Source organism: Coturnix japonica, chromosome 3 (assembly GCF_001577835.2).
Source record: "Coturnix japonica isolate 7356 chromosome 3, Coturnix japonica 2.1, whole genome shotgun sequence".
Classification (NCBI taxonomy): Eukaryota; Metazoa; Chordata; class Aves; order Galliformes; family Phasianidae; genus Coturnix; species Coturnix japonica.
The window spans coordinates 33,467,381-33,494,684 of record NC_029518.1 but is presented as its reverse complement, the minus strand read 5'-3'; the positions used below and the strand labels follow the sequence as shown (position 1 = coordinate 33,494,684).

Sequence of the window (27,304 nt, the reverse complement as noted above, 5' to 3'; positions counted from 1 at the left end):
CATTAAAGACAGCTCCTGTTTAAACTTTTATCCTCTGAATTGTACTTATCCTCTTTTCATGATTGAAAGGAATTTTATATACTACATATTCATTTCTGCAATTGGAGTATTTCCTACCAAGCTTTCAGGCTTCTGAAAAATAACAATGTGTTTATTAAAAATAATGTTGATTTAATGAAGGTATGTATATACACTTAAATATTGGCAGTACTAACGAAACTATTTTTCATTAGAAAACCCCTACTTTCAGATCTTGTAACTCAAGTTCCAAAAAAAAGTGCTGCCTTCTGATGTTGACTTCTAAGCTCAGCTTAGAAGCAAACTGTTTCTTGAAATGTTAAATTTAAAAGGATTAATTTTTACTTTTTTTTTTAAGTGAATTGTAAATGTTTTATGTAAAATATGGAAAGAACCTATAACATTTTGTTGTTGTTTGCTTTGATGAAAATAAGTAAATGCATGACATCAAACAAAAGTAAGACTCAGAATTGCCACAGAATCTAAACCTACATTTCATAGCAAATTATATTTTCTAAGATTTTATAATAAATTCTGTCTGAGATTGTAAACAAAAGGAAACACTCCATAAAGGAACTTTCATGATAGTTTAGAAAGGCTGATTTCAGGGTGATGTTGATAAAAATGGCTAAACTGTATTGCATCAATTTTCATGGTCACAGAATTCTACTCTGATATCTGAGATGAACACATTGCTGAGCACAGTGTCTATTTATCCCCATGAAAAATGTTTTTCGATTTGTTTCTTTTACAGTGGGTTAACTGGTTGCCCTCACTTCTTGTTTCAGTAAATGAAATGTAGCATTGTCTCATTAGTTTGCCTATACCTGACTAGCTTCTAAAATTCCTAGCAACTTTCAACTATGTAAACCTACCTCTCAAACTGATTCATTTTTAAGTCTCCAAAGTTTGCACATTCTTCTTAAATAGGGAAAAGTGTTTTCAAAATAACTGGTTGAATTTTTTAATCTTCCACCTGGTTGCATCATAGAATGTACCCGATTCCTCATTAACATATGGCTGTTGTGCCTACATGGTATAAATAGATCAATAATGTTACTTTTCAGGGAAATGGAATGAACATTTCTGTACTGCACTGTGGCTCACAGAATATGCACACTTTGCATGACAGCTTAACGCACAGTCTGTGCTAGGTTTGCCTTGATTGCTTCCCTCTATCTTCGCTGTCATTACCACGGTCCTGAAGTCTTTTCTTTGTCAATGCTCACATTGTTTTCATGTGAGCAGTAAAATAGTAAGGAGAAAACATAGGGATTGTCAAAAATAGGAGCTGACAAAAACCTTAATCTTTATGGGCATAGTTACTTTCTTTTGTGCAGAATTCATTTATGACTTCTCAGCTTTATCATCTGGTTGTTACCTCATTGCATGACCATGCGAGCCAGTGCAAAGAGGATGGGGCCGCACTGATGAAAGCAGCTATAGAAACTGTGGTTCAGGATTTTTTAATCTATCGTGGGTCTACTCTGCAACAGTACCCCCTAAGTTTGGTAACATGGAACAGCGTTCACAGTACAGCAATAATCCTCACACTCCTTCCTTACAACTTAGCTATTAAAATCTTTATTTCAGTGAAACAGCTGCTACTTTAAATATTTTGTTTGCTGATATTTTCAAGTGAAATAACCACTTGTGATATAGTATACGCTGTATGCAGCTGACAGTATTTTCTTAAGCTTTCAGTCTGTTTCATTTATTATTTTTAATAGAGAAGGTAGAAATATAGGGAAGGAAGAAAAACTATTTTCATTTTTGCAATGATTTGCATTAAAATATATATATGTAATTAGTGGGTCAAATTTTTTAAGCCTAAATCTAGATTTAAAATGTGATCTTAGGGGTGACATATAGATGCAAACATCAGAGGCTGTGCATATTCATACAAGGCATGTGTGTAAGTTCTATTTTTACATCCATAATTGTAAAGTATATGATAACAGAGACTGTTACTCATGAAGAGAACAGATCTGCTTCTTCTATAAATAGTTACATACTATTGGTAACACCAGGGAGCTAACCTTTTTGGTGATGTTTTATATAAATCTTCTCTTCGCTTCAGTGTTGCAGAAGCAGATTTTAAATAGCTTTTATTTTCCTGAGAGAGGGAAGATAAATGTTCTGATAAACTTGGATCAATTAAAGCAAAGTTTATAAAATTAAACAAAAACCAGACAGTACACTGTAGCTCTAATTAACCCCACATTTAAGTGCTTCTTTCTTGATTGCCTCAGCTGTTTGATGAGAGATGCTTAACTGCCTCTAGTTACTGAATTTGTGCAAATGAGGATAAGACAACAAACTGCATGTTTTTTAACTTGCCTGTCAAAATTTTACAAAAGTTCAATTACTCTTCTGCTGTATAATTTACTCTTTCATTAAAACCAAAGACATGGTTAGCAGACTGTAGATATGCTCTAAAGTATGCTTAGCTAAATTGGTGGGTAATTTTCCTTTCTGTTTAGGAAATGATGCAACATCAATAGTCAACTGTCTTCACATACTGGGCCAGACCTTGGATGCCAGGTAATACTGAATATATTTCCTAAAGTACAAAGAATATAACCTAAAAGAGAACAATATCCAGTCAGGTTTGTGTAAGTCTACAGCATTTCTATAGTCAAGAAAGATGTTATAGTTCTGAAAATAATTCCCACTTCAAAATAGGTTAATTACTTATTTTACCTGTTTAGATTTCTGCAGAACAGTATTTGTAATTTACGCTTCAAGTTTCAGTCCAGATCAATGGTGCCAAGGAGCTGCTGACTGTTCTTGCATCTGCTTATAATCATGTGATTGTCTCAAAAACACAATCGCGTTAAAAACATTCCTTTGTTTATGCTGCTTATTAAAAAATAAGTAAACCAGGAGTTGAGAGCACCTAGAGTGCAGTGAATCTGTTTCTGAGCGTCTTCATTGCAAAATTAATCCAGGTTGTATTTTGAGCAAATTATTACCTGTCTTAAAAAGGATCTGAATTTACAGTGGAAAACCAAATAAAAATCCTTACATTGTGTACCTATGAAACATATTTTTTTCATCAGTTTATTCTGCTGCAAGGGGTTTTTATAATCTTGGAAGATGAAAGATTTTTCTTCTTTGTAATCTATCTATTGTATAGAAAACAAGACTAGACTTTATTCCATGCTTGTCTAATGGAATATTCTGTTTCATTTTCTTTGCATATTATATACAGAACTGTGATGAAAACTGGTCTGGAGTCTGTTAAGATGGCATTGAGAGCATTTTTGGATAATGCTGCTGAGGATCTGGAGAAAACAATGGAAAATCTTAAGCAAGGCCAGTTTACACACAGCAGAAACCAGCCCAAGGGAGTTACACAAATCATTAATTATACCACAGTGGCTCTCCTGCCAGTGCTGTCTTCATTATTTGAGCATATTGGACAGCACCAATTTGGTGAAGATTTGATATGTACGTGTAATTTAGAAATGCTATGCTAGTAATATATTCATAATATCATAGAGTAAGTATTAATAGGCTCTCATTTCAATTAGAGAAGGGCAAAATTTTGATTAAACATTTGTGGTAAATGATCTAGAACATTCTGCAGGTTTTAGTGGACTTTCTGTAACTGTTAAAGATGTGGCAATGAAGGCTTAGTTTTGGTATTGTCTCTAGTATAGATTCACTGTTATTTTATCACTGAGAAAAGTTACTTGATGTTACGTTCTTTGCTTTGTTCATAACTGAGGATACGCTGCACAAGCAATGGTTTCCTGTAATATGTGCCCCAGTTAGTGACTGTGTGTAGGTGTATATCAGATTGTAAGGAAAAGTGGAAGTGAATAATTCAGTCACTAAAGAAGGGAATGTATGTAATTTCATTTCTATAGATATTCTAGTTGTAGCAGATTCAATGTTATTCATTTTCCCAAACCCAGTCTCTTCAGGGCAAGATTTTTTATTCTACAACACCAGGAGATGGTGGACACCAACCCTGGAAGTGTTTATCTGTTGTGCTGAAGGACATTGTTTAGTGGGAAATATTGGTGATAGGCAGGTGGTTGGACTGGATGATCTTGGAGATCTTTCCCAACTCTGGTGATTCAGTGATTCTTCGGGCACGAAATTTTGTGTTTCGGAACTTAATGATAAGTCTTTCATACTTCTTAGCAGTGAAATTTTCTTTATCAGTTATTCCATATATCTCACATTAGTGTTAAGCTCCCAGTATTTGTATTCTTAAACTCAGAAAACAGTTTAATTTATGCCCAACTGTAAGATTATTTTATTTGTAATATTCTGATGTCAGGCATCTAGACCTGGTGCTTGCATTACATTTACTGAGTAGTACAGAGCATGATCATGTACAAAGGTAGATTAGTGTACCTAAGGTAATTATTACTGCATAAGAATACTCAGCTCTAAAAGATGAGCATAACTATAGTCATACTATAGTACAGAATCAGTCTGTGGTGCTTTGATGCACCATCTTTTAGGCTTTCCCAGTCCATTATATATGGGTTCTATTTTAGTTCCAAAATTTCATTGCATTGTAGGTAAAAATTATAGCACTGTGGGAGGGAATAGAAAAGTTGCAAAATAAAAATATGTAAAGAATGGGAACATTGTCCTTCTTTATGGCATTTATACCTTTGTGAGACTAAAATTACATATTATACAGGAAACTCTTTTTTTCAAATAGATGTTAAGATGAACCTCACGTTTCTGTGATTGAAATGTTTTTAGTTTTGAAACACAATTTGGTGAAGTATTCAGAATCATATATATATATATATGTATAAATATATATATATATATATGAACTGTGATTAAAACAATTAAATACATATTTAATGCAATTACATTTTCTCTGTGGTGTATTAAGTACACTGACATCAATTTTGTAAATGAATCTTAAAATTACTATTTTTTTTTTTACACTCTCAGAAACTTTATTTGCCATGAAATTTTTCAAAGTGAAAATGCCCAGAAATAATTAGAAAAGATAATTGATACATTTTTTATTGCAATTAATGATTATGCCATTAGAAGTTGTTCCTACAGCTATGCTGTTAATTTCTTCTGCGGCACTGAATGTTCAGAAGACTGTTTTTCTGTTTAGAGAATGATTGCTATAGACTGTCCTTGATAGCTTAAGGTCACTAATGCAGTTGTTGACAAAAGAATTTTAATGAAGTTTTCGCTTGGTACCTATCATGTTTTCATTTCTTTAGTGGAAGATGTTCAAGTTTCTTGTTATAGAATACTATCCAGTCTGTATGCTCTGGGAACCAGCAAAAGTATATATGTAGAGCGGTAAGATGGAAACTTTTTTCATCTGTTTTTATTATCTGTATTTATATTCTGGGTAATGAATATGTGAATATGTGAAAAGAATACAGGGAGATGTGGTTATGTGGTTTTTGGAAACACACCTTGACAGAAAAAAAAAAAAATGTGCTCAGATGTTAAGCAGAATCCTGCAGAAGTTATTGCCTTACACTTAAAACGATATATTATACACTTGTCAAAATGTATTACTTAATTCAACCAAAAAATTACAGACAAAATAGTCCAGTTTAATTAAAAGCATCATATGTTTTAAGGTCTAACTGGGGAACTGTAAAAATGTGACACTCAGTTCAATTATAGCTTTTATTATGTCTCAGAAAAAGTTCATTTTATCAGTCCTACTTGATTTCTTGACGCATCAGTCTATTCACTGAACTTTTTCGTAACTATAAAATCAGCAAAGCTGATAGGAACATAAAAGAACAGATGTCATGATTATGATGACTTTGTGTTTTCCTTGCATATTCCTCACTTGCTTTCAACAAAGTAGTCCATCCTTGACATTTTATGTCATGGCATTTAATTCATCTGTTAGCAGAGCTTGCCGTAATTTCATTTCCTATTACCTTTTCTTGTGTTGATAATAATATACAATAATATACAAACATTTTGAGATGAACACCTTAGAATAAACTGAAGACTGATTCAGAACTACAACAGGGTGTAGCTTTAATGATGTTTATTAATTAACAGGCAACGATCAGCACTAGGAGAATGCTTGGCTGCTTTCTCGGGTGCCTTTCCAGTGGCTTTTTTGGAAACTCATTTGAACAAACATAATATCTACTCAATATACAATACCAAGAATGCAAGAGACAGAGCAGGTATTTCCAGAATCTCATGTGATAGTTACAAAACATGAATTTCACTATGAATGTTTCTTTCCTTAATAAAAGTATTTTTACATACAATTTGTAATGCAGGAATTTTATTTTTTTCTCTTATTTGTGTTCTTCTTTCATAAATGAATGGGAAAATTTTAGTAAGACTATTTATTTTAGATTTTAAGCATACTCATATTTTCATTTTGAGGTGCTATACTCAAAATATGACTTCAGAGTCTATTTGCCATCGGTCTTTATGCATTGTTAGCAGTGCAGATATAGTGTATTTGGTCATGAAATTATATATTCTAATCAGTAACACTAGTAGCTCAGTTTCTGTATGCAATTTTGAGTCCCTAAAATACTTGCCATTGAAGTGAAATAGCTTTTCCTGTATACATAAAAAATATAAAATAGATGTAGTACAGCTAAATATATAAGCTGTCCTTTCCTTGTTGCAAATACGAGACTCAGAATAGATACATTCCAGTAGCACTAAATATATTTATTTTGTGCATATCTCTATGTTTCACGTTTGAAACTCTTGATATTTCTCATGCTAAAGGAGTTGTAGAATAAGCACTTATGTGCCATTTTTTTCCAGAGGTAAATAGAAGTCATGATAGATAATAATGTATGTTATGTATGCTGAGTGTGAATTGTAACACAGATTTGTATAATGACAGTGCATAAAATGGACGTTTATAATGGCATACCTTTTATGATTTCGCCAGATATGAGACATTCTTGGAAGTGTTATAGTATCTTATTTTTCAAGTATGAACACCCATGCTAACTGACCATGTATGTTCTAGCTCTTCATATGTATGTGGAAAGACAGTAAGCTGCGATTTCTTTGATTTTAAAAGATATTTAAATTTATTTTCCAAAATTGCATTGAGCTCTAAGGACACTAAAATGAGTGTGTAAAATCTATTTGAGCCTAGCTGAGAGAAAACAGTGTTTTTGGAAAAAAATACTATAACTACCCTTAATTGTATGCTATATTTTCAATATATGGACATTTATCTTTCTCACTGCACATGTATGTCAGGATGTCAGAAACTCATGAGTTAATGGATGTACTTAAATTTAACTGTACATAAAAGAAATTGTCAGCAGGAAAAAAAGAAAAAAAGGAAATTGCAGTTCCCTTTCAGAGGAAAGTACTGACAATTCAAGGACCCTGAAAAGTCTACCATTACAATCAGAAATTCTCTTCCAAAGTCAGTTTCCTAAAATCTTTTCTATTCATTATTTCAGGGAATGCTTTTCGTTTTTCTGTTAATAAAGTCGTGTCTCATCATATGTGTTGTGGTTGGAATTTTTAAATTTAATCTTTGTTTCATTGTTCAAGCTTCCATAAAGAAATTGTTTTTATTAAAGAATGATTTGTTATGGAAGCTGCTAAGTGGTGTGAAAGCACCTTTCATGTTATTTTATTTTTTAATTTTTCTCTTGGATCAGAAGGACATAAATACAAATGGGGAAAAAAAAATAAATGAAAAGGTGGTATTGAGTATCACCTGGAGGGAATTATTTTCTTTCTATGACTTAGTATGTTAATTTTGGGATTTTTTTTTTTTTTTTTAATAGTTCTTAATTTACCTACTAGCGTAGAAGAAGTTTGCCCAAATATTCCGTCCTTGGTGAAGCTAATGGAAGAAATTGTGGAATTGGCAGAATCTGGTATTCGCTACACACAAATGCCACATATAATGGAAGTGATACTGCCTATGTTATGTAGTTACATGTCACACTGGTGGGAGCATGGGCCAGAAAACAATCCTGACAAAGCTGAAGTGTGTTGTACAGCCTTGACATCAGAGCACATGAACACTCTGTTGGGTAACATATTGAAAATCATCTATAACAACCTTGGTATTGATGAAGGAGCCTGGATGAAGAGGTTAGCAGGTAAGATGTAAAAACAAAAAGATAAATAAACATGTATATATAATTGGAATATATGTCTATGTATACACTGAATTACTCTGCATTTACCCTGTTGAAGTTGGTTTAGAATAACACTTATATATTTGATTTAAAAAAAAAAAAAAGAAATAATTATGAAATATAAAATTAGAACTACTAAGCGTAAGGGGAGAATAGCATAAGCAGTATGTATTAATCTCTTAATAAATAATTTACAAAGTACATTAAACTGTATATTTTTCTCCAAAATATACACGTACACTTTTAGTGGCATGTTGAATGAAAGGACTGTAGTTGTTAACCCATTTTCATTACATACCAATTTACCACTTGCAGTCATTGGGAAGTTTATTGTTCTTTATGAGAGCTGGATCCTTATAAAGCTGTTCTGAAGCAACGTCTTCCAGCATTTCTGTTACAATGAAATGTGGAGATGCAAGTCATTTTTTAAATATGGCATTACTTCATTGTGATAAGACATTTAACTTAATACAGTTTATTAATCAATGTTGCAGTCTTAAAATAGAAGTCACAGTACTTCAGTGTTGTGATTTCAGGTTTTCAAATAGCCTTTCATGTGATTTTTGAATACTTATTGTAGTAGCTGGTAACAGTCTGGATTCCTAGTCTACTGAGGACTAGTAACATAATGAACTCTAATGATAAGTTGGAACTGCCTAAAATTCTCTGTAATCTAATAGATATGTTAAAAATGTTTTTGCACTAATGGATCCAGATGAAAGGCTAATTTACACTGTAATTTTTATGAATGGATTTGCACAAAATTTTGCTAACAAGTCTCAAGTGATGGGTTGATGGATAGTTGAATCTGTCTCATTTCTGTCTATGCAAAACTTCCATTGTCCTACTGTACATGAGAAATATAAGCAGGCTGCTTGAGTAGCATTGTAAATACCTAGAGCGTCCTTTCCAGCCCTACTTTATTGAAGCTGAAAACAAGATGCAAAAGAGGAGCAGTGACTCATAAAATTTGTGGGAACAACCTTTAGCTATATAGGTACCTACCTGTGCATACCATTAAACAATTTCCACATTGTTCAACAAAATTATGCAGGTAAATATCAATATGTTGCTAAAATATTTGTAAATAGGCACCTCAAGATTTATGATCTTGCAAGATTGATCTGTTAAATTGTTTTTGCCCCCACAGTTACAAAGGGAGTTGACCGCACGAAATCCTGACCACATTTAATTCTTGGCAAAACTTCTGCTGATTTCAATGGGGGCAGGATTTTACCCTCTACTCTAGAAATAAGACACAAGAAGGAGGGAAAAGTAAAAGTTTTGTTCGTATTTTGTGGCCAGCTGTACATTATAATATTGATTGCCTTAAATAGTGTTTTCCCAGCCCATCATAAGCAAAGCGAAGCCACAACTCTTAAAGACACACTTCCTGCCACTGATGGATAAGCTAAAGAAAAAAGCAGCAGTGGTTGTATCGGATGAAGAGCATCTAAGAGCAGAAGGCAGAGGTGACATGTCGGAGGCTGAACTGCTCATCCTAGATGAGTTCACCACTTTGGCACGGGACCTCTATGCCTTCTACCCTTTGTTGATTAGATTTGTGGACTATAACAGGTATGTGGAGAGGAATAGGTTAATAAATCTCATAAAATTTGTTTACTGATACCATATCTTATTCCTTGGTATGCCCACTACTGAATTAAAGTAGCTTTTACTCAGCCTGCAAATCTTAAAGTTGATCGAGCTAATGCTTTACAGCACAGAATGAACTAGAGCCTTTTTCAGATGAGGAAAAAATAGTAGGTTCAATATAAATGTGATGAGATACAAGAAGGTTTATAATAATTTTAAGAATTCTGAAATAGGACATCAAAAAGCCACTGCTACTAGAAAGGATATGCATGCATATCACAGTAAGCTGCGATATGATTGTTGGTTTACGTCCATGTAAAATGATGAAAAGAATGTTCAATTTTAAAGCCAATAAGGATCATCAGCATTTCTGCCCTTTTACCAAATTTTAGGGCAAAATGGCTGAAAGAGCCCAACCCTGAGGCTGAGGAATTGTTCCGCATGGTGGCTGAAGTCTTTATTTACTGGTCAAAGTCTCATGTAAGTAATTCCTTGGTAAATATATTTTAAGGTATTAGTCATTTTATTTGGGAAAACAGAGTTGAAAATGTAGCTGTGAAGGTAGTTTTGGCTGTATTTTTTAGATGCTTCTTAAATGTCTTAAATGTCTGGGGGGGGGGGGGGGGGGGAAGTTAATGGGTGTTTCTGTAGCATAATAACAGTGACTGAATGTTTTTTGTGTATTGTATTATTGTATAATTACTGCTAAGCTCATTCATGCTTGTGTCCTTACCATATTTTTTATCAGCTTCAAAACTGTTTTATAGCCTGAATAAATGACTGCTACATTAGAGATAGTTATCTCATTAAGGAAAAAAAAAAAAAAAAAAGGGCTTTTTGCTATATTGTACTACCTACACTTTTGAGCCTCTAGTGAGAGTTAAAGTTAGTTTGAAAAGATCCTCAACAGTGCTACTAGAAAGGTTTTCTAAAGGAAGTGCACTACAGTGTACTGAAGGAAGTACCTATAGACCTATAGTGATTTAATTTGTGTTGCAGCACAGATTATAATAAATATTAAAGGTATGTAATTCAATTATTAAGCGTAGGTCTGTAGCTGAATTACATAAACAGAAGCTAAAAAGTTGGCATTCTAAGAGCAAGTAGCAAGCACATCTTAAAAGCAATCTCCAAATAAAATATTTTTCCTACATGATACCATATAACGTTTGATAGAGTTAAGTGTCTCTTAACTGCACTTCTATCAAACATAGAATCCTTGGTTCTCAAGTCTGATTTCTGTCATCCAAGAACCAAGGAGTTCAGATTGAGACCTAGTCTGGCACTATCACTGATGGTACATAAATGAAGGATAAAGTATGATTCATGAAGTTACTGGAGCAAAAAGAATAAAAAATGCAAAATTGAGAAAGTAAAACAATTTCAGGTATTTAATCTTGCTGTGGTCTGTTGTCAGCACCGAATTTCTTTTCTGCCAGTTGTATTTGTAAGTTCAGAGTTCAATTTAAACTTGTCTATGTAAGTAATATTGGATCTTATAATGCCAAAAATTGGAATGGATGGTTTGTTAGTAAGGGAAAACATAAACAAATTTTTTATAGTGAATTAGAGATTTTTATCATGTCTGTTTCATACCCAGATAAATATTTCCTTTTCTCTTGTGTAGAAAAAGCACAATAACAATACAAAACCCTGAGTCATGTAACATAAATAAAACTAGAGTTCAATGCTGTTCTTGATCATTTTTCTGTCCTTGTCTTATTTTTGTGAATTTTATGAATTTCTAGTTCATCTACATTTTTAATTTTATTTCAATACTCTCCTCACATGGTATCTGTGCTTTTAGCTGAGATCTTCTATGTGTTTCAGAATTTCAAAAGGGAAGAGCAGAACTTTGTGGTACAAAATGAAATCAACAATATGTCCTTCCTTATCAGTGACACCAAATCTAAGATGTCCAAGGTAGCGTAAATATTTGTTCTCTTTGCAAAGTAGAAGGAGACAAAAGGACTCCAGAGAAACATTGTTATTATTATTATTTTTAATGTTATTTTTGAACACTTATAAGACATTAAAACAGTTGTTGAGAAGCAAGAGGTAGTCTTCTAAGAAATACAGTTGGACTTTGAGGATACTGGTGCAAAATATTTGCAGTAATAGCTATTTAGCTGCAAAGGATGTAAGGAATTTAGTTTGTTAAGCCAGAAATAAGTATGAAGCTGTTAACTAACTGTTTAATGATGGATTAATTTAATATTTGATCTGTTGTATTTTATTTTCCATCTCTGTTTTATGCTGTAGGCAGCCGTTTCTGATCAAGAGAGGAAGAAGATGAAGCGGAAAGGTGACCGGTACTCTATGCAGACCTCTCTCATTGTGGCAGCACTGAAGAGATTACTTCCTATTGGCCTAAATATTTGTGCTCCTGGAGACCAAGATCTAATTGCACTGGCCAAAAACCGATTCAGCATGGTACGTGCTCATGGAGCATTTCTAAAAGAAATATTTTACCAACAATTTTTTTTTAGTTCTTTCCATCACTCTCATTTTTACAGTATGGCACAAATACTATGCAATATTTGTTTTCCTACAAGAGCACTTTGATCAGGAAATGCTTAATCATGTTTCATGATAAACAAGGCAATATGGAAAATATTCCAGGATTCTCTAAGTGTTGTTTGACATTGCTCTTCTGACTTTCATCTTCCTGGACAAAATGTCTTCCCTTGCAATTTTCCAGTGTCTTCAGCCTAGAAAGTGAAAAATTAAGGCTAGAAATACAAGTGGAACACTCATATTAATTCTGCTTGATATGTAATCTTTTTCATTTTAATGTTGCTGTGAAAATATGTAGTTAGAATTCTTATTCATAATCAAGACTAATTTTGCTGTATAAAGGCACAGTGGGTGATGATAGTAGTAATCTATGCATTGTTCTCATATTGGAGGCAAAAAATACTTGACCTTGTGCATGTTTTATTTCCAAATTATTGATAAATTGGCAGAGATAATATTCTTAAAGCAGTCATTTCTTTCTCTTAACTTTTAATGCTAAATTGTTTGTTATGTTTTGTGAAGCTTACATTTGGAAATGCATGTAAGAAATAAATGTCAATTTCATTTGGTCAAGCTTTGTTCAAAGTTGTAGTGTTTATATTTGTATATATGTACTTATGTATAAAAGAGGATTTTTTAATTCAAATGCATATTTAGTCTGTTGAGTTAATATGAATAAATATGAATGGTGGCATCTAAAACTTGCACCTGTGAGTTTTGAATATGGCTGCCTCATACAAAAAGACATATCTCCAATGAAATTTTCCTCATTTTTTTTTTTTCATCATTGTCAATTTTTAATTATAATCTGGGCCAAACCCAAGCTTAATGTTTATATAGTACTGCCTTCTATGCGTGATTCACATCATTTATGATTTCTTGACAGAAAGATACCGAGGATGAGGTACGAGATATCATTCGCAGTAATCTTCATCTCCAGGGCAAGGTAATTTATATGTAGTTTTTAAAGATACATTCTTTCTTCCATTGAATTAATTTATCGGTACCATATGATGACAACCTGCCTCAATTATTTAGGATAATTTGTCACCTCTTTTTCTCTTCTGTCAGGTAACTTTTAAATTTCAATATTTAAATGTTAGTTATCTAGGTGTTTATGTATGCATTTTGTAATATAGCCTCTATCCTTTTGAATCCCTAAGAACACAATTAATATCTAAACAAGGTCTATCACAGTTTAAACTCTACTTTCTAATTATTTGAGATGATGTTACCTTATATCAGTTTGAAGTGAAAGGGGAAGGGAAGCTACCACTTTTGCATATTCTGTGAAGTAAAAAATCACTATGTTCTGCCCCTCTTTTTCAGCTCATGAAAAAGAAAGCCTTTTTGAAGCAGTATAGGTTAATATTTTTTACTGAATTCCAATCTTAGCTAATCTGTAATACATAAAAAATGGTTAATGCATTCAGTTTGTCTTCAGTGCCATTGGCCCAAAAAATAGTTCTTTCCATGTGTGTTTCATTGTTGTTTTATAGCAGGAGCACTGAGAATACAAAATATTCAAGAACAGAAATGGATAATGATAAAATTGAGAATCAAAGATCACTAAAATGTAGAAAATTAAATATAAAGAGAAAAATTAGAAAGTGCTTTACTTTATACTGCTTTTTATAATTTGTATGCCAATCAGCACAAGCATCTTCAATTCATTTTTCATAAATTAACATACAATTTTTTATCATCAGTAAAAATAGGATTTCCTAATAACTGAAAATAGTTTAAATGCAAAATAAACAAAACAAAACAAAAAAAAAACTCAGGTAGAAATAAGACTTATTTTCATGACTAATACTCATAACTGAAAGCTAAGTAGTTACAAATAACAAAGGAACAATTTCATTGTTATTTCCTTTTATAACTGGAAAGTCAGTCTATAAACTTCTGCCTGTATGTCTCATATTCAGTACTTTTCCTTAGATAGTATATTAATCACTGATAATAGTTGGTCTGTGATCATTTGCTTTTTATATAATTCTAATAATTTTAGTTCCTTAGAAGCTGTTAAAATTATTGCACGCATTAGTCTATAGTTTTGTTACTTCTGTTCTCCCAGTCAGAATAATGGGCGTGGTGTGGATTAGTCCTGTAACGGTATGGTTCAGCAATATAAAGTGTTTCTTTTGCCTTTGGAATCAACTTCCATCAACTGGCTATCCCTCTATTTTGAACACTTTGCCTTGGATACATGTGATTTGTTGGTTTTTTGTTTGTTTGTTTGTTTGTTTGTTTGTTTTTTCCCCCTGCAGCTTGAGGATCCTGCCATTAGATGGCAGATGGCACTTTACAAAGATTTACCTAACAGGACTGAAGATTCATCAGATCCAGAGAAGACTGTGGAAAGAGTTCTTGATATAGCTAATGTACTGTTTCATCTGGAGCAGGTTAGGGATATTTTCCCAGTTTGACTGCTTCTTATTCTAAACAGAAATGTTGAACGTTCACCTGAAATGTTAAATTTTATATTCTTGTTTCTTTTGTTTGGTTGCTACTGTTAACATACTTTCCCTTGTAGTTTTTAATGCAGAATCTTGTGGTCATATTAATCATGTAATGATTTTTCAGCAGCTCCAACAATCCAAACTTTGGAAATAGTCTAGTTAAACATCTATTTTTCAGTTTCTTTCTGGTATGTTGCACTTAACAGCAAGTGATCACTAAATTGTCCCAGAACAAAGAAATGCAAGTTAAAAATGTATTTGTTTCCAAGATCCTTTCTCTTCCTTTGAGATTTTTCAGTTATGAAATAACAAGAAACTTAAACTATCTGCACAGTTTGAAGTTGCATATTTTAACTATATGAAGTTATTGATATACAACTTTTATTTTGATAACTTTAGAGAGCTATTTACTACATACCAATTAGAAAAAAATCTAATTGCATACTACAAATCAAAGACTACTTGAGAAGTTTAGTTTTCACAATTTACTTACTGAATTGCTATGTATTTTTCACTTTTCTGTGATTTCAATATTTTGTTGGCTTTTTTTTGTTTTTGTTTTTAGTACTTTGTTTACTATTCCTTTTTCTGTGTGTTTTTTCTTTTTCTTTTTTTTTTTGGTTTTGTTTTTTTGTGGTTGTTGTTGTTGTTGTTGTTTTGTTTTGGTTCTTTTTGTCCCATAGTCTTACTTCTCTTCTGTACACAATTGCCCAGGCATAGTTTTTTAAGTTTTGTTTTATTTTCTTTATTCTCTTACCAAAATCAATAATCCTATGCCTTTATAATATTTATTATAATAAACACTGCGAGTGTTTTTATGATAATCTGAGGTAATCCTTTGTTCTCCACATACAATCACTCTGACCTTATGGTACTTGCAAAGATCAGTACTTCAGCTATTTGTGTTTTCTTTCCATGAACTATTAATTTATTTGTTTTTATTGTTTTCAGAGATCTGCTTGTGTAGGCCGAGGCTATTTCTTCTGGGAAAGTATAGAGAATTTTATAGTTGTTTGTGAAGACATTACTAATTATCTAACTTACACATTTAGATTTGTCTGACTTCTAAATTGCTAGTACTGACTTAATTGTGTGTTTGCAGTGATTACTATTCTATGTTTTCTCATAACAAACTCATAACTTGCTTTCTATCTTTTGAAAGGAAGTTATTTTAGAATGTCACCATTTAATCTTTCAAGTGCAGTTCCCCAGTTTTATTGAATGCTTTGTGGCACTTTTAGTCTGTTTAATTAAATGTTTATTGTGTAATTGTGAATTATTTTTTGTATTTCACTAAACTAGTGAAGTTATCTTTGATAACTATGTTTTCCTGTCTGAATATTTAGTGTTCATAAACGTCATCACTACTTACATATAAGACAAAATGTTTCATTTTATTACCAGTGAGAATCACCAGATCTTTCAGCTAATGCTAATTTCCATTGACCATTCTGATGTTGCTGGGAGTCAGAAAAGCTAATGTTCCACTAGCAGAACTGTCTTAAAAATAAAATCCCACAACAAAACAATCCTCTATCAATTTCTCACCTTATTGGATTTGTGAAGGTTACATCTAATCAATTTTTATTAAGCAGATATGAAATAAATCACAAAAAATTAGACCATTCAAAAGGATTGCATTCCCTGCAGTCATTGTTCCCAGTTATCCACAGCATATCAGACTATGCACTTTAGCGTGCTGTTGGTCTTCTGGACCACAGTGAGAAACAGGTCCATCACTGCACCTCTCCTGTTGGGGCTGTCTACTACTGGGTCCCAGAAGTTCTCCTCAGTGCCTTCCAGGAGCCACATGGATTGTCTACAGCTCAACATGCTCATGCTGATTTTCCAGCAAATGTCTGAGTGGCTGAAATCCTCCAGCAGGATGAGAACCTGCTATTGCAATGCCACTGGTAGCTGGAGGATGAAGGCTCTTCTATTTGTCAACAGGCTCTGCTTGATTGAGCAGCCTGTAGTAGACACCAATCACAAGGCTCCCTTTGTTGCCTTGGTCTCTAACTCTCACCCAGAGGCATTTGACTTGCTCATGGCCATTCTTCAGGGACAACTCTTCTTCCTTTCTCTCTCTTCTCTTCTTCTACGTCTGTCCCTTTTGAACAACTTGTAGCTACTAATAGCCACATTCCAGTCATGGAAATCATCCCACCAGGTTTCAGTGATGGCAGCTGCAACGTGTGGTTTTCAATGGTATTTATATTCATGAAAGTGATTTAGTTCTAAGTAAATAGCTATACCAATATCTCATTTTACAATATAATTCCTTTCCATTGTAACTGGTCCTGATAAACATTACAAATGAAAGCTTGATTGCATTTAGAAAAAATCCCTCTGGGCCAATGTGGAGGTGTGCGCTCCAAGTGTGTAAAGAGTTGCATACAAAAGAAAGAAATAGTGAAGTTTCTTTGTACTAAAATGTAAGATTTCCTAACAGGTGGGGTTAATGATAATACTCTATCTGAAATATCTAAGAATTAGGGTTAAGTAAAAAAAGGGAATATCTATGCCATAAAAGGGAAGAGAGAGTTTGATTTTATGTTGTTTGGGTTGTTTTGTTTATTTCTCTTTAATTTGTTTCATCACTTGAACTCTGTCTAGAACACATTTTCCTATGTATAATTTTTCTGTTATCTTTCCTGTTGATTTGTTATCTAACATTTTTGTTGTTATTACTATGCTCAGGGAGTAGAGATACTGTGACGTTGTTTATTTTTTCATATATATTTTATATAACAGGTTGAACATCCTCAGCGATCCAAAAAAGCAGTTTGGCACAAGCTGCTGTCAAAACAACGCAAAAGAGCTGTTGTTGCTTGTTTTAGAATGGCACCGTTATACAACCTGCCCAGGTAAAAGCTATATCTGTTCTATCATGACCAAATGTGTTTATGTATATAAAATGCTATTTGGTGTGATCTAAAGGAATAAAAATATGCAAACTGATGCCTGAGAAACTACATAGTAATGTATGTTTTATGTTGCTTTCTTTTAATAGATCTCATTTTTTTCTTCTAATACGCATTCTGAAAAAAATGACAAAACCCATCATTTTTAATTTGTGGTTCTCTACTCTCATTCCATCTTTTTGTCTTGTTATGGTCTCTTTTTTGAAAGGTGGGTGCCTTTCACAGGAGATAAATAAGAAAATGGTCACTGTATTATAATCTTAGGAGTTGAATTTCCTCCTAAAATGTAGTATAACTCTGGTTATGCAATTTTTAGGAAAGACAGGTTTGACATGCAAGATGGTTGATGTGCTCTTTATGTGAGAGAGCAACTGGAATGTATCAAGCTCTGCCTAGGGATGAATGATGAACAAGTGGAGAGCTTATGGGTGAGAATTAAGGGCAAGGCTAATACGGGTGACACCATTGTGGGTGTTTACTACAGGCTGCCTGATCAGGAGGAGGAAGTTGATGAGGCCTTCTACAGACAGCTGAAAGTAGCCTCATGATCACAGGCACTGGTTCTCATGGGGGACTTCAATCATCCTGATATTTGTTGGATAAGCAACACTGCCAGGCACACACAGTCCAGGAGGTTCCTGCAGTGTGTTGAAGATAACTTTCTGATGCAGGTGGTGGAGAAGCCAACAAGGAGAGGTGTGCTGCTGGACCTTGTTCTTACTAACAAGGAAGGTCTGGTTGGGGATGTGAAGGTTGGGGGCAGCTTGGGATGTAGTGACCATGAGACAGTCGAGTTCAGGATCTTGTGTGGAAGAAACAAGGCAATAAGTAGGACTGCAACCCTGGACTTCAGAAGAGATGAATTTGACTTACTTGGAGGTATCCCATGGGTAAGAGCCTGGTAAGGTAAGGGACCCAAGAGAGTTGGTTAATGTTCAAGTACCACTCCTTCCAAGCTCAAGACTGGTGCATCTCTAAGAATAAGAAATCAGGAAGAGGTGCCAGGAGACTCACATGGAGTAGCAAGGAGTTCATGGAAAATCTCAAATGAAAAAAGCAATTCTACAGAATGTGGAAAAAGGGTCTGGCCTCTTGGGAGCCATATAGGACCATAGGGGGATGCCACAAGGAAGGCTATGGTCCACTTGGAATTAAGTCTGGCAAGGGAGGTCAAGGAAATGAGAAAGGCTTCTTTAAGTATGTCAGTAGTAAAAGGAAGACTAGGGAAAATGTGAATCTGCTGCTGAATGAGGTGGGTGCCCTGGTTGTGGGCACTGAAAAGCCAGAGTTATTCAACATCTTTTTTGCTACTAAGACAGTCCCTTGAGAATCCCAGATCCTCAAGATAAGAGAGAGTCTGGGATGTTGAAGTCTTCCACTTGGTTAAGGAGGATCTGATCAGAGAGTGTCTAGCCAAAATCAACACACACAAATCCATGGGCCCTGATGGGATGTACCCATGTGTGCTGAGGGAGCTGACAGAAGTGACTGCCAAACTGCTCTCTATCATCTTTGAAAGGTCATGGAGAATGGGAGAGGTGCCTGAAGACTGGAGGATAGCCAGTGTCACTCCAGTCTTCAAAAAGGGCAAGAAGGAACCAGGAAACTACAGGCCAGTCAGCTTCACCTCCATCCCTGGAAAGGTGATGGAACAACTTGTTCTGGATGTCATCTCCAAGAAACTGGAAGAGAATAAGGTTACGAGGAGTGGTCAATACAGATTCACCAAAGGAAAATCATGCTAACTGACCTGGTAGCCTGTGATGTTATCACCAGCAGGGAAGAGGCATGGAGAACAGTGAATGTTGTGTATATTTCGACTTCAGCAAGGAAATTGAAATTGTCTCCCACAACATCCTAGTAATGAAGCTTAGGTTGTGTGGGATAGATGAGTGGACAGTGAGGTGGATTGAGAACTGGTTGAATGGCAGAGCTCAGAGTGTTTTGGTAGGCAGGGCAGTCTGGTTGGAGGCTGGTAGCTAGTGGTGTTCCTTAAGAGTTGCTTCTAGGTCTGGACTAGTTCAACATCTTCATCAATGATCTGGGTAAAGGCACAGAGTCCACCCTCAGCATGTTTGCTGATGATACAAAGCTGGAAGGAGTGGCTGACATGCCAGAGTGCAGTGCTGCTTTCCACAAGATGTAGGCAGGTTGGGGAGCTGAGTAAAGAGGAACATGCTGAGGTTCAACAAGAGGAAGTGCAGAGTCCTCACATAGATACAAATAACCACGTTGACTGACCTGCTGGGAAGGACCTCTACAGAGAAGGACTTGGGTGCCCTGGTGGACAGCAGGCTGGCCATGAGCCACCAGTGGGCACTTATGGCCAAGCAGGCCAGTGGTATCTTAGGGTACATTAAGAAGAAAATGGTCAACGTGTTGGGGAATTAATCTTCCCCCTCTACCCTACCCTGATGAAGCTACATCTGGAGTACTGTGTCCAGTTCTGGCTTCCCTAATTCAAAAAAATTTGGGATCATCTAGAAAGAGTCCAGTGGAGGGCCACAAAGATGATGAGGGGCATGGATCATTTTTTTTATGAGGGATCACTGAGAAACCTGAGTCTGTTTAGCCTAGAAAAGAGAAGGCTGAGAGGTGATGTCATCAGCGTTTATAAATATCTGAAGTGTGAGAGTCAAATGGATGGGGCCAAGCTCTTTTCACTGATGGGACAGTCAACACAAACTGGAATGCAGGAATTTCCATACAAAGACAAGGAAGAACTTTACTGTGAGGGTGATGGAGCACTGGAGCAGGCTGTCCAGGAAGATTATGGAGGCTCCTTCTCTTTAGATATTCAAGACTTGCCTGAACCCTTTCCTTCTTCAATATACTGTAGGAAACCTGCTTTTAGCAGAAGATTTGGACTTGGTGATCTCCAGTTGAAATCCTATGATTCTATGATGTGTCTTTCAGGAGGATCTGTTGCAGGCACAGAGGAGGGGCTCACTGGTCTGTAATTCCCTGGGTCTTCCTTTCTCCCTTTTTTAAAAATGGGCTGTCTTTCCAGTCAACAGGGACTTCGCCTGACAGCTGCAACTTTTCAAATATGATGGAGAATCTCTTGGCAACCACATCTGCCAGTTCTTTCAGAATTCCAGGATGCATGTCACCGGGCCTTGTAGACTTTTGCCCATTCAGTTTTGGGAGGTGGTATATTGGACTTACTCTTCTCTTACAGTGGGAGAGATTTTACACCCACAGTTCCACCTAGGGGTTCACAGATGTGCGGCCAGGGAATGTGAGAGAAATGAGAATCCTGACTGCCACTGAAGACTGAGGCAAAGAACTTTAGTACCTCAGCCATTTCCATGTCTGTTATAGTCAGTTTTCCCTTCTCATTTATGAGAGGAGTTACATTCTCTTTGGCCAGCATCTTCTGATAAGTGTACCTGTAGAATCCCTTTTTGTTATTTTTCGTATCACTTGCTAAATTCAGTTCCGTTTTGTTTTTGCTCTCTGGGTCCTAGCTCTGCATGTGCGGACAGCAATACATATTCTTCCTGGATGCCCATCCGTGCTTGCACTGCCTGTATGTGTCATTCTTTATCTCCGTTTGACCAGCAAGTCCTTTCTCAGCCATGCTGGTTTTTTGTTGCTTTTTTTTTTCTTTTTTTTTTTTCTTCTCTGCTTATTTTCTCTGTGGGAAAAGAGAGCTCTTGTATTATCAGAAGAGTGTTCTTAAAGAGTTGCCTGCTCTGCTCTGCTCCTCTTTCTCTAAGGACAGCTTCTCCAGAGGTCTCATCTGGAAATTCCTTATACAGACTGAAATTTGCTCTCCTGAAGTTCAGGGTCCTGACTTTGCTTTTTGCCAGGCCCATGTTCCTCAATATCACAAACTCAGCCAGGCCATGGTCACTACAGCCTAAAGAGTCTCCAATATTAACGTCTTCCTTGAGCTCCTCTGAATTAGTGAAAAGCAGGTCCAGTAACACTCCTCTTCTGGTTGGTTTATCTAATAGTTAGATGAGTAAGTTGCTCCCAACACACTCTATTAGCCTCTGGAATTGCTTGCAGCCCACTGTATTGCATTTCCAGAAGTCATCCGGGTGTTTGAAGTCCTCCATCAAGATAAGAGCCCATGAATGCGACATTTCTTGTAATTGAAGCTAGAAGGCCTCATGTACAGCCTCTTCCTAGTCAGGCGACCTGTAATAGACCCCAGCCATCAGATGTCCTTTATTAGTCTGGTCCCCAATTTTCACTCATCCATTCCTTGCAATTCTGTGATAACTATTGAATTGCCTCTATTATTTGATGCTATGTGTTCTATACACAGGAAATAAACTGATATTATTTATCTGAAAATTAGTCTACCCTGAACTTTGAGGAAGAGCATTTCAAATAGAGCACCTGTACAAAACTAGCTTTTGTATATACTTCAGTTGTACATCCTCCTTTTCAGTATGTGAGACCGAGAGTTGTTTTAGATAAGTATATCAATGAAATTCTTCACGGATACTTCTTTATCACGTGGTCTGCTTTGTATTGAAACCAGGGAGGGGGGGGAGAGGGTAAAAGAAACAGCTCATTCAAAATCAAACAATTTAGGATTTTAAATGTGTGAGTCTAATCTTGAACATTTACAAAAGTTCTTGAGCACAATCCAGTGCTGTCCATTGCTGTTATCTTAATATTGAAATTAAAATAATATTTCATTTTAAAATAAAATTCACTAATGCGGCAAAACAATTTATTTCTTTCAAGTTCAATTTGTTATTATTAATTACAGAAAACGTTGTTATTATTTTTTAACATAAAATTAACAAATATTAATGTGTAACTATTTTGAATAGAAAATTTGAATGTAAAGATCAATTTTAAAATAATTGCTTTGGACATGGTTTCCAATGGAAATTCTGCTTCCTTTTTAAATGGTAACCATAATGTATGGACTGTTATTCAAGCAAAATGAAATTTATATTGAACAGATCTTCTCTTTATGAATTTATAACTTTTAACTATCCCTTTTAGGCACCGAGCTGTCAATCTCTTTCTTCAAGGATATGATAAATCTTGGATTGAAACAGAAGAGCACTATTTTGAAGACAAACTGATAGAAGATTTAGCAGTATGTGTGGGTGCAAAGGGTTGTGGGAATGTATTATGGTTTAACGTTCATATTGTATAATCATAAGCCTCTGAGTCATGTAAGAGATTATCTGAGCTATCTCTACGCAAAAATGTGAGCTACAACAAAGACATTCTGATACGTATTAAAAATCACAAAAAAGAACACCCAGGAGATTACCAAATTTCCTTAGGCAATCTGCCTCAGGGCTTCAGAGTACCATTGTTATTAAACTTCTTGTCTTTGCCAGCATATGACGTTCCCTTTCTTCACCTGCCCTGTGCAGAATGGGAACAGTTTGTTGCCTTCTTTCTTCGCCATTAATTTTTATGTTTCTGAAGATATTATAACCCCTGTTAAAACCATTTAAGTCAAAAGGTTAGAATAGGAAACCAGAGGAGTTCTAGTTCATAGATGAGACAGTTCCTCAGATGTAGACATGAAAAGGTTGTTCACTGGGACTTACCAGTGCCTAAGAATCCTATTGGAATGCTGGTCATGGAAATAAGGATTTTTATCAGCAGTCAAGTGTTAGACTCAATGCCTGATAATCCCTTGGATGGTTTTCAGTAGAGGCTTGTGTCCTCATCCTTCTATAATTGTCTCTCAGAAAGCTAGTTTTTTGTGAGGGTTGGATAGGACCTAGGATAAGGAATGATTGTGCTAGGAAGTTTTTTTTTTTGTTTGTTTGGGGTTTTTTTTTTCCGTCTCTGTCAGGGCCAAGTCAGTCTTCTTACAATGAGGAGGGCCAGGCTCATCAGGAAGGGGAGAAAGAGCCTTGGATTGTTCTTGAAGTTAAAAGGCCTGGTGTTTCTGAACTCAAGTACGAAACAGAAACAATCTAGGGCTCAGAGAGTGTAGCCAAGAATTCTCATTCTTTAGATCTCTGTAGTCAGCAAACATAATGTACTATGCCTTAGTACATTGTTTCACAGTACTTAGAAATTTGGACTCTCTTTTCAGCTAAGAGTAAATAATTTAAAAGAAGAAATGCAATGAGAACTTTACAAAAACTCTCTACTTCCTGAATTTGCCAAATTCAGACCATCCAGGCTGGTGTAAAGGGCATTTTCTGGATGTAGGAGATGAGCATTTAAGTAAATGACTAGGTTGATATAGATATACTTCCTGAATCTATTTAAGGAGTTTAATTCTGCTTGTTCTTAATTCTGATTCAACAGATCAAGCCTCTAATGAAGCTAGGATTTCAGAGTTGGAAATTTAAAATCATAAAAAGAAATTTAAATTATTTTGTTTACAGTGGTTTTAGGAAAATTTGAACTAATGTGATAAATTTATTAGTAGTTTGTTGGTAAGCTTTACTGAACCGTAATGACTTATGGAAACAATGTGTTTAATAGACGATTAATAATGAGATTTCATTAAAGTAACTCTTTTAGATCTTAATGTTTAGAAAGGGCAAATAAAACTGCAACAGTGTTGTTTTTATTTCCTTTTTATTTTAAGTTTGCTTTAAACTTTTTGAATTTAAATAACTATAGGAAAAATGTCTCAAAACACTAAAATTTGAGAAAGCTTATTTTCTCAGAAATGCCAGGAAATGCTTTAACTTAGTCAGTGGTGAATTTTATCCTCCGTTTAATTTGAAATAAATCTCTGGAAACTAATAACTTTCATGAAATATTAATGGAACTTTTGCTATTTGCTTCATCAATGTTGGTTATATTAGAGGTTTTATGAATGTTAGCGTTATGGAATGCTGCCATGTAATTAAAGAGAAAGATTAGGATCCCAAATGAAATTGAAATAAAGAGCAGGAGAGCATCCCCCATAATGGTAAGACATAATTTCAACTCTATTTTGCTGTGTTCAGATTTTGCTATTGATACTGAAAATATTGTCATCTGAAGTGAACTTAACATACGCAGCATAACTGTCTTTACTAATAATAGAAGTATGATAGTTTGTGAAACAGTCATTTGTATGTATTTGTATACATATATAAAAATTGATTAATATAAATCATTTATTATACATTATTGTTTCATCACCCTCTTGTTGTTGGTAGACATTGGTCCTTCTGGCCAAAGCTGTTGGTGAGCTTTGAGTTTGAATATTGTTCCTCAGGGAACATTATACATGGAATAGCAATTCAGACAATGGATTTTAACTTGTCACTGATTAAGCTTGTTAACATAGAGAGGGACTATGAATTTGAAAACGAGAGTTGATCTTTATGAAGAGAGGAGTTCCCAAGCTTTGCACATAATACAGGCTTCATGGTGTAGTTGCTTGTCTTCTCCTGACTGTCCATGTCAAGATAATGTACACAAGTGTTTAATACTTAGGGAAGAGAAAAATAATTTTCACAATGGATAATTTAATATACTTTTTTTTTCTTTCTTTTTTCTTTTTTCTTTTTTTTTGTTTTCTTTATCTTGTTTTTCTCTAAAGAAACCTGGAGAGGAGCCACCAGAAGAAGATGAAAGCCTTAAAAGAGTGGACCCGTTACATCAACTTATTCTGCTATTCAGTCGAACAGCCTTAACTGAAAAATGGTAGGAATAGTGTGAAATGCTCTGCAGAGTGTATGCATAGTTTCAGATTACGTCTGTGTTTGAAGTTATCTGTGTATGTAATTCAGATTGCATGGTTTAGGGCAGAACATGTGAATATGTATACATAGGAGAGATTATAACATGACTGATAATAACATTTAATAAGTTTTACAGAGACATGCAGATGACTCAGAAACTTTTTCATAGATGTGGATGCTGTACTTCTGGCAGTGCTCTGGAATTATTATCTCTTCTATCTGACTTCCTTATTGAAAATGATATTCTAATTATTAATTATACTTCTAGAAATAATTAAAAAATTAACCACGCTGTCCTCATTGGAATCTGCTTTTTAATATCTGGGCACTGTGTTTGTAGGTAGCCTTACTTTCCATTTTATATTAGTTAATTAAGTCCTCATTTTCAAAACAGGTTTTTGTAATTATGAGTATGGAAATACTTTAAGTGATTTTTAAGGTGCTGAAAAATATTTTGGAGTGCAAGTTCTACTATTATTGCTCTAAGATTCTTTCTTTTCTCTTTCCTTCATTACCCAGCAAATTGGAGGAAGATTTTCTCTATATGGCTTATGCTGACATTATGGCAAAGGTAACTTTTTCATTACCTCTTTCGTTTTTTCTGTTTTAATAACATTATTGATGAAGATCAAGAGAAATTCTGTATTAAGTCAACTAATCCTTACCCTTTCGTGAGATTGTTAGTAACTGTTTTCTTTTCATATGTTATCAGAGTTGCCATGATGAAGAAGATGATGATGGTGAAGAAGAAGTGAAGAGCTTTGAAGTAAGATTATACTTCTTTTTCCTTGGTAGTATTTTTCTTGTTGATGTTTGGGATTTTTTTTTTTTTCCTGTATTTTTTTTCCCCTCATAATAGATATTTTTCATAGCTTCCAATTGACATTTATGTTTCTTGGTTTATTGCTTATTGCAGCTTATGAAAAAGTCAGAAACTGAATTGGCAAAAATGAGTCATCAGACTCACAGCAGTGAAACAAAAACATGTTTTGTCACAAAAGGTTTTCTATATATGTAGTAGCTTAATACATCTTGCATGTTTAGTTGATTGACTTTAATTGTCTAGTTACTGAGGAGAAATATTATGGTATTTTATTTTAGAAGTCTGATACTAACAGACTATCTTGCAAGGTATCAGATTCAACTTCAGTTTTTACATATATTTTTATTTTTGTATATACATCAGTACTTTTTAATAAAAGATTTTTTTTGTTTGTTTTTGTTTTTGTTGTTGTTTATTATTTTTTAAATTAACACTGCCAAGCATTTTCTTATCTTGAAAGTAGGAAAGCTGTATTTATTGTGGATTAATATAGAGCTTTTAGTGCTATCCTCTGTAAGAGGAAACACAAATACATGAGTTTATTGCAACAGTAAGAGATGTGAGCCCTTGTTATGTATTTGCTCTGTGATCTGTCTCTCTTTTTCCACCAAGAAAATGAAAATCAAGAGAAATTTGCTATTCTGAAGGACAGTGATGAGAGTTAGGTTGTGAAAACTGTGAGGATATAGATCCTAGCATTAAAAGATGTCTTGTATTTGCTAATCAATTAATACCTGTATTTAGTGCATTTACTAAAGCACAGAAACAGGCAATGCATGATGATATTCTTTTTTAATATTTACAATAAATTAATTATTTATCTGATATGAAACTACTTATGTGGTTTTGATTTTTGAGGAGGGATTTGGGGCATGCTTACAACTAACTCTTATTGTTTTGTACACATCAAATGATGTTTGTTTTCTAAATGCTGTATGAGATAGTAAGGAACTACTGTAGTGTATGTTCCCTGTTTTCCAGTATACAGAACACCAGTTCCTTTTAGTCCCTCAGGAATTGTAGAACAGCTGAATTACAAACTAAAGTAATAAGTTATTTTCTGTTTTGTGATAAATAACTAAGTCTGATTCCAAATTTCCATGCTCCATTTTTTTAGTTTTATTTTTGGAAATGCAACGTATGACATTATCATTGACTAAACAAAGAATCTTTCTGTAGGTTTTTGTCAGTATGCTCATACGTGCTTATTAGATATTTA

At 34.6% G+C, this 27,304-nt stretch overlaps 1 protein-coding gene across 1 annotated transcript in view; it reads left to right on the top strand.

Annotated features, from left to right (window-relative positions):
• RYR2 (ryanodine receptor 2) overlaps positions 1-27,304 on the top strand; it is a 303,963-nt gene that overhangs the window by 232,536 nt on the left and 44,123 nt on the right. Inside the window, exons 64-79 of the mRNA XM_032443314.1 lie at positions 2,502-2,562; positions 3,233-3,471; positions 5,238-5,319; positions 6,049-6,179; positions 7,776-8,096; positions 9,473-9,713; positions 10,124-10,211; positions 11,562-11,654; positions 11,994-12,164; positions 13,135-13,194; positions 14,519-14,653; positions 17,465-17,577; positions 22,609-22,705; positions 25,121-25,224; positions 25,782-25,833; positions 25,975-26,028. Coding sequence (XP_032299205.1) covers positions 2,502-2,562; positions 3,233-3,471; positions 5,238-5,319; positions 6,049-6,179; positions 7,776-8,096; positions 9,473-9,713; positions 10,124-10,211; positions 11,562-11,654; positions 11,994-12,164; positions 13,135-13,194; positions 14,519-14,653; positions 17,465-17,577; positions 22,609-22,705; positions 25,121-25,224; positions 25,782-25,833; positions 25,975-26,028 — 2,042 coding nt within the window. The remainder of the gene's footprint in view (positions 1-2,501; positions 2,563-3,232; positions 3,472-5,237; positions 5,320-6,048; positions 6,180-7,775; positions 8,097-9,472; positions 9,714-10,123; positions 10,212-11,561; positions 11,655-11,993; positions 12,165-13,134; positions 13,195-14,518; positions 14,654-17,464; positions 17,578-22,608; positions 22,706-25,120; positions 25,225-25,781; positions 25,834-25,974; positions 26,029-27,304) is intronic.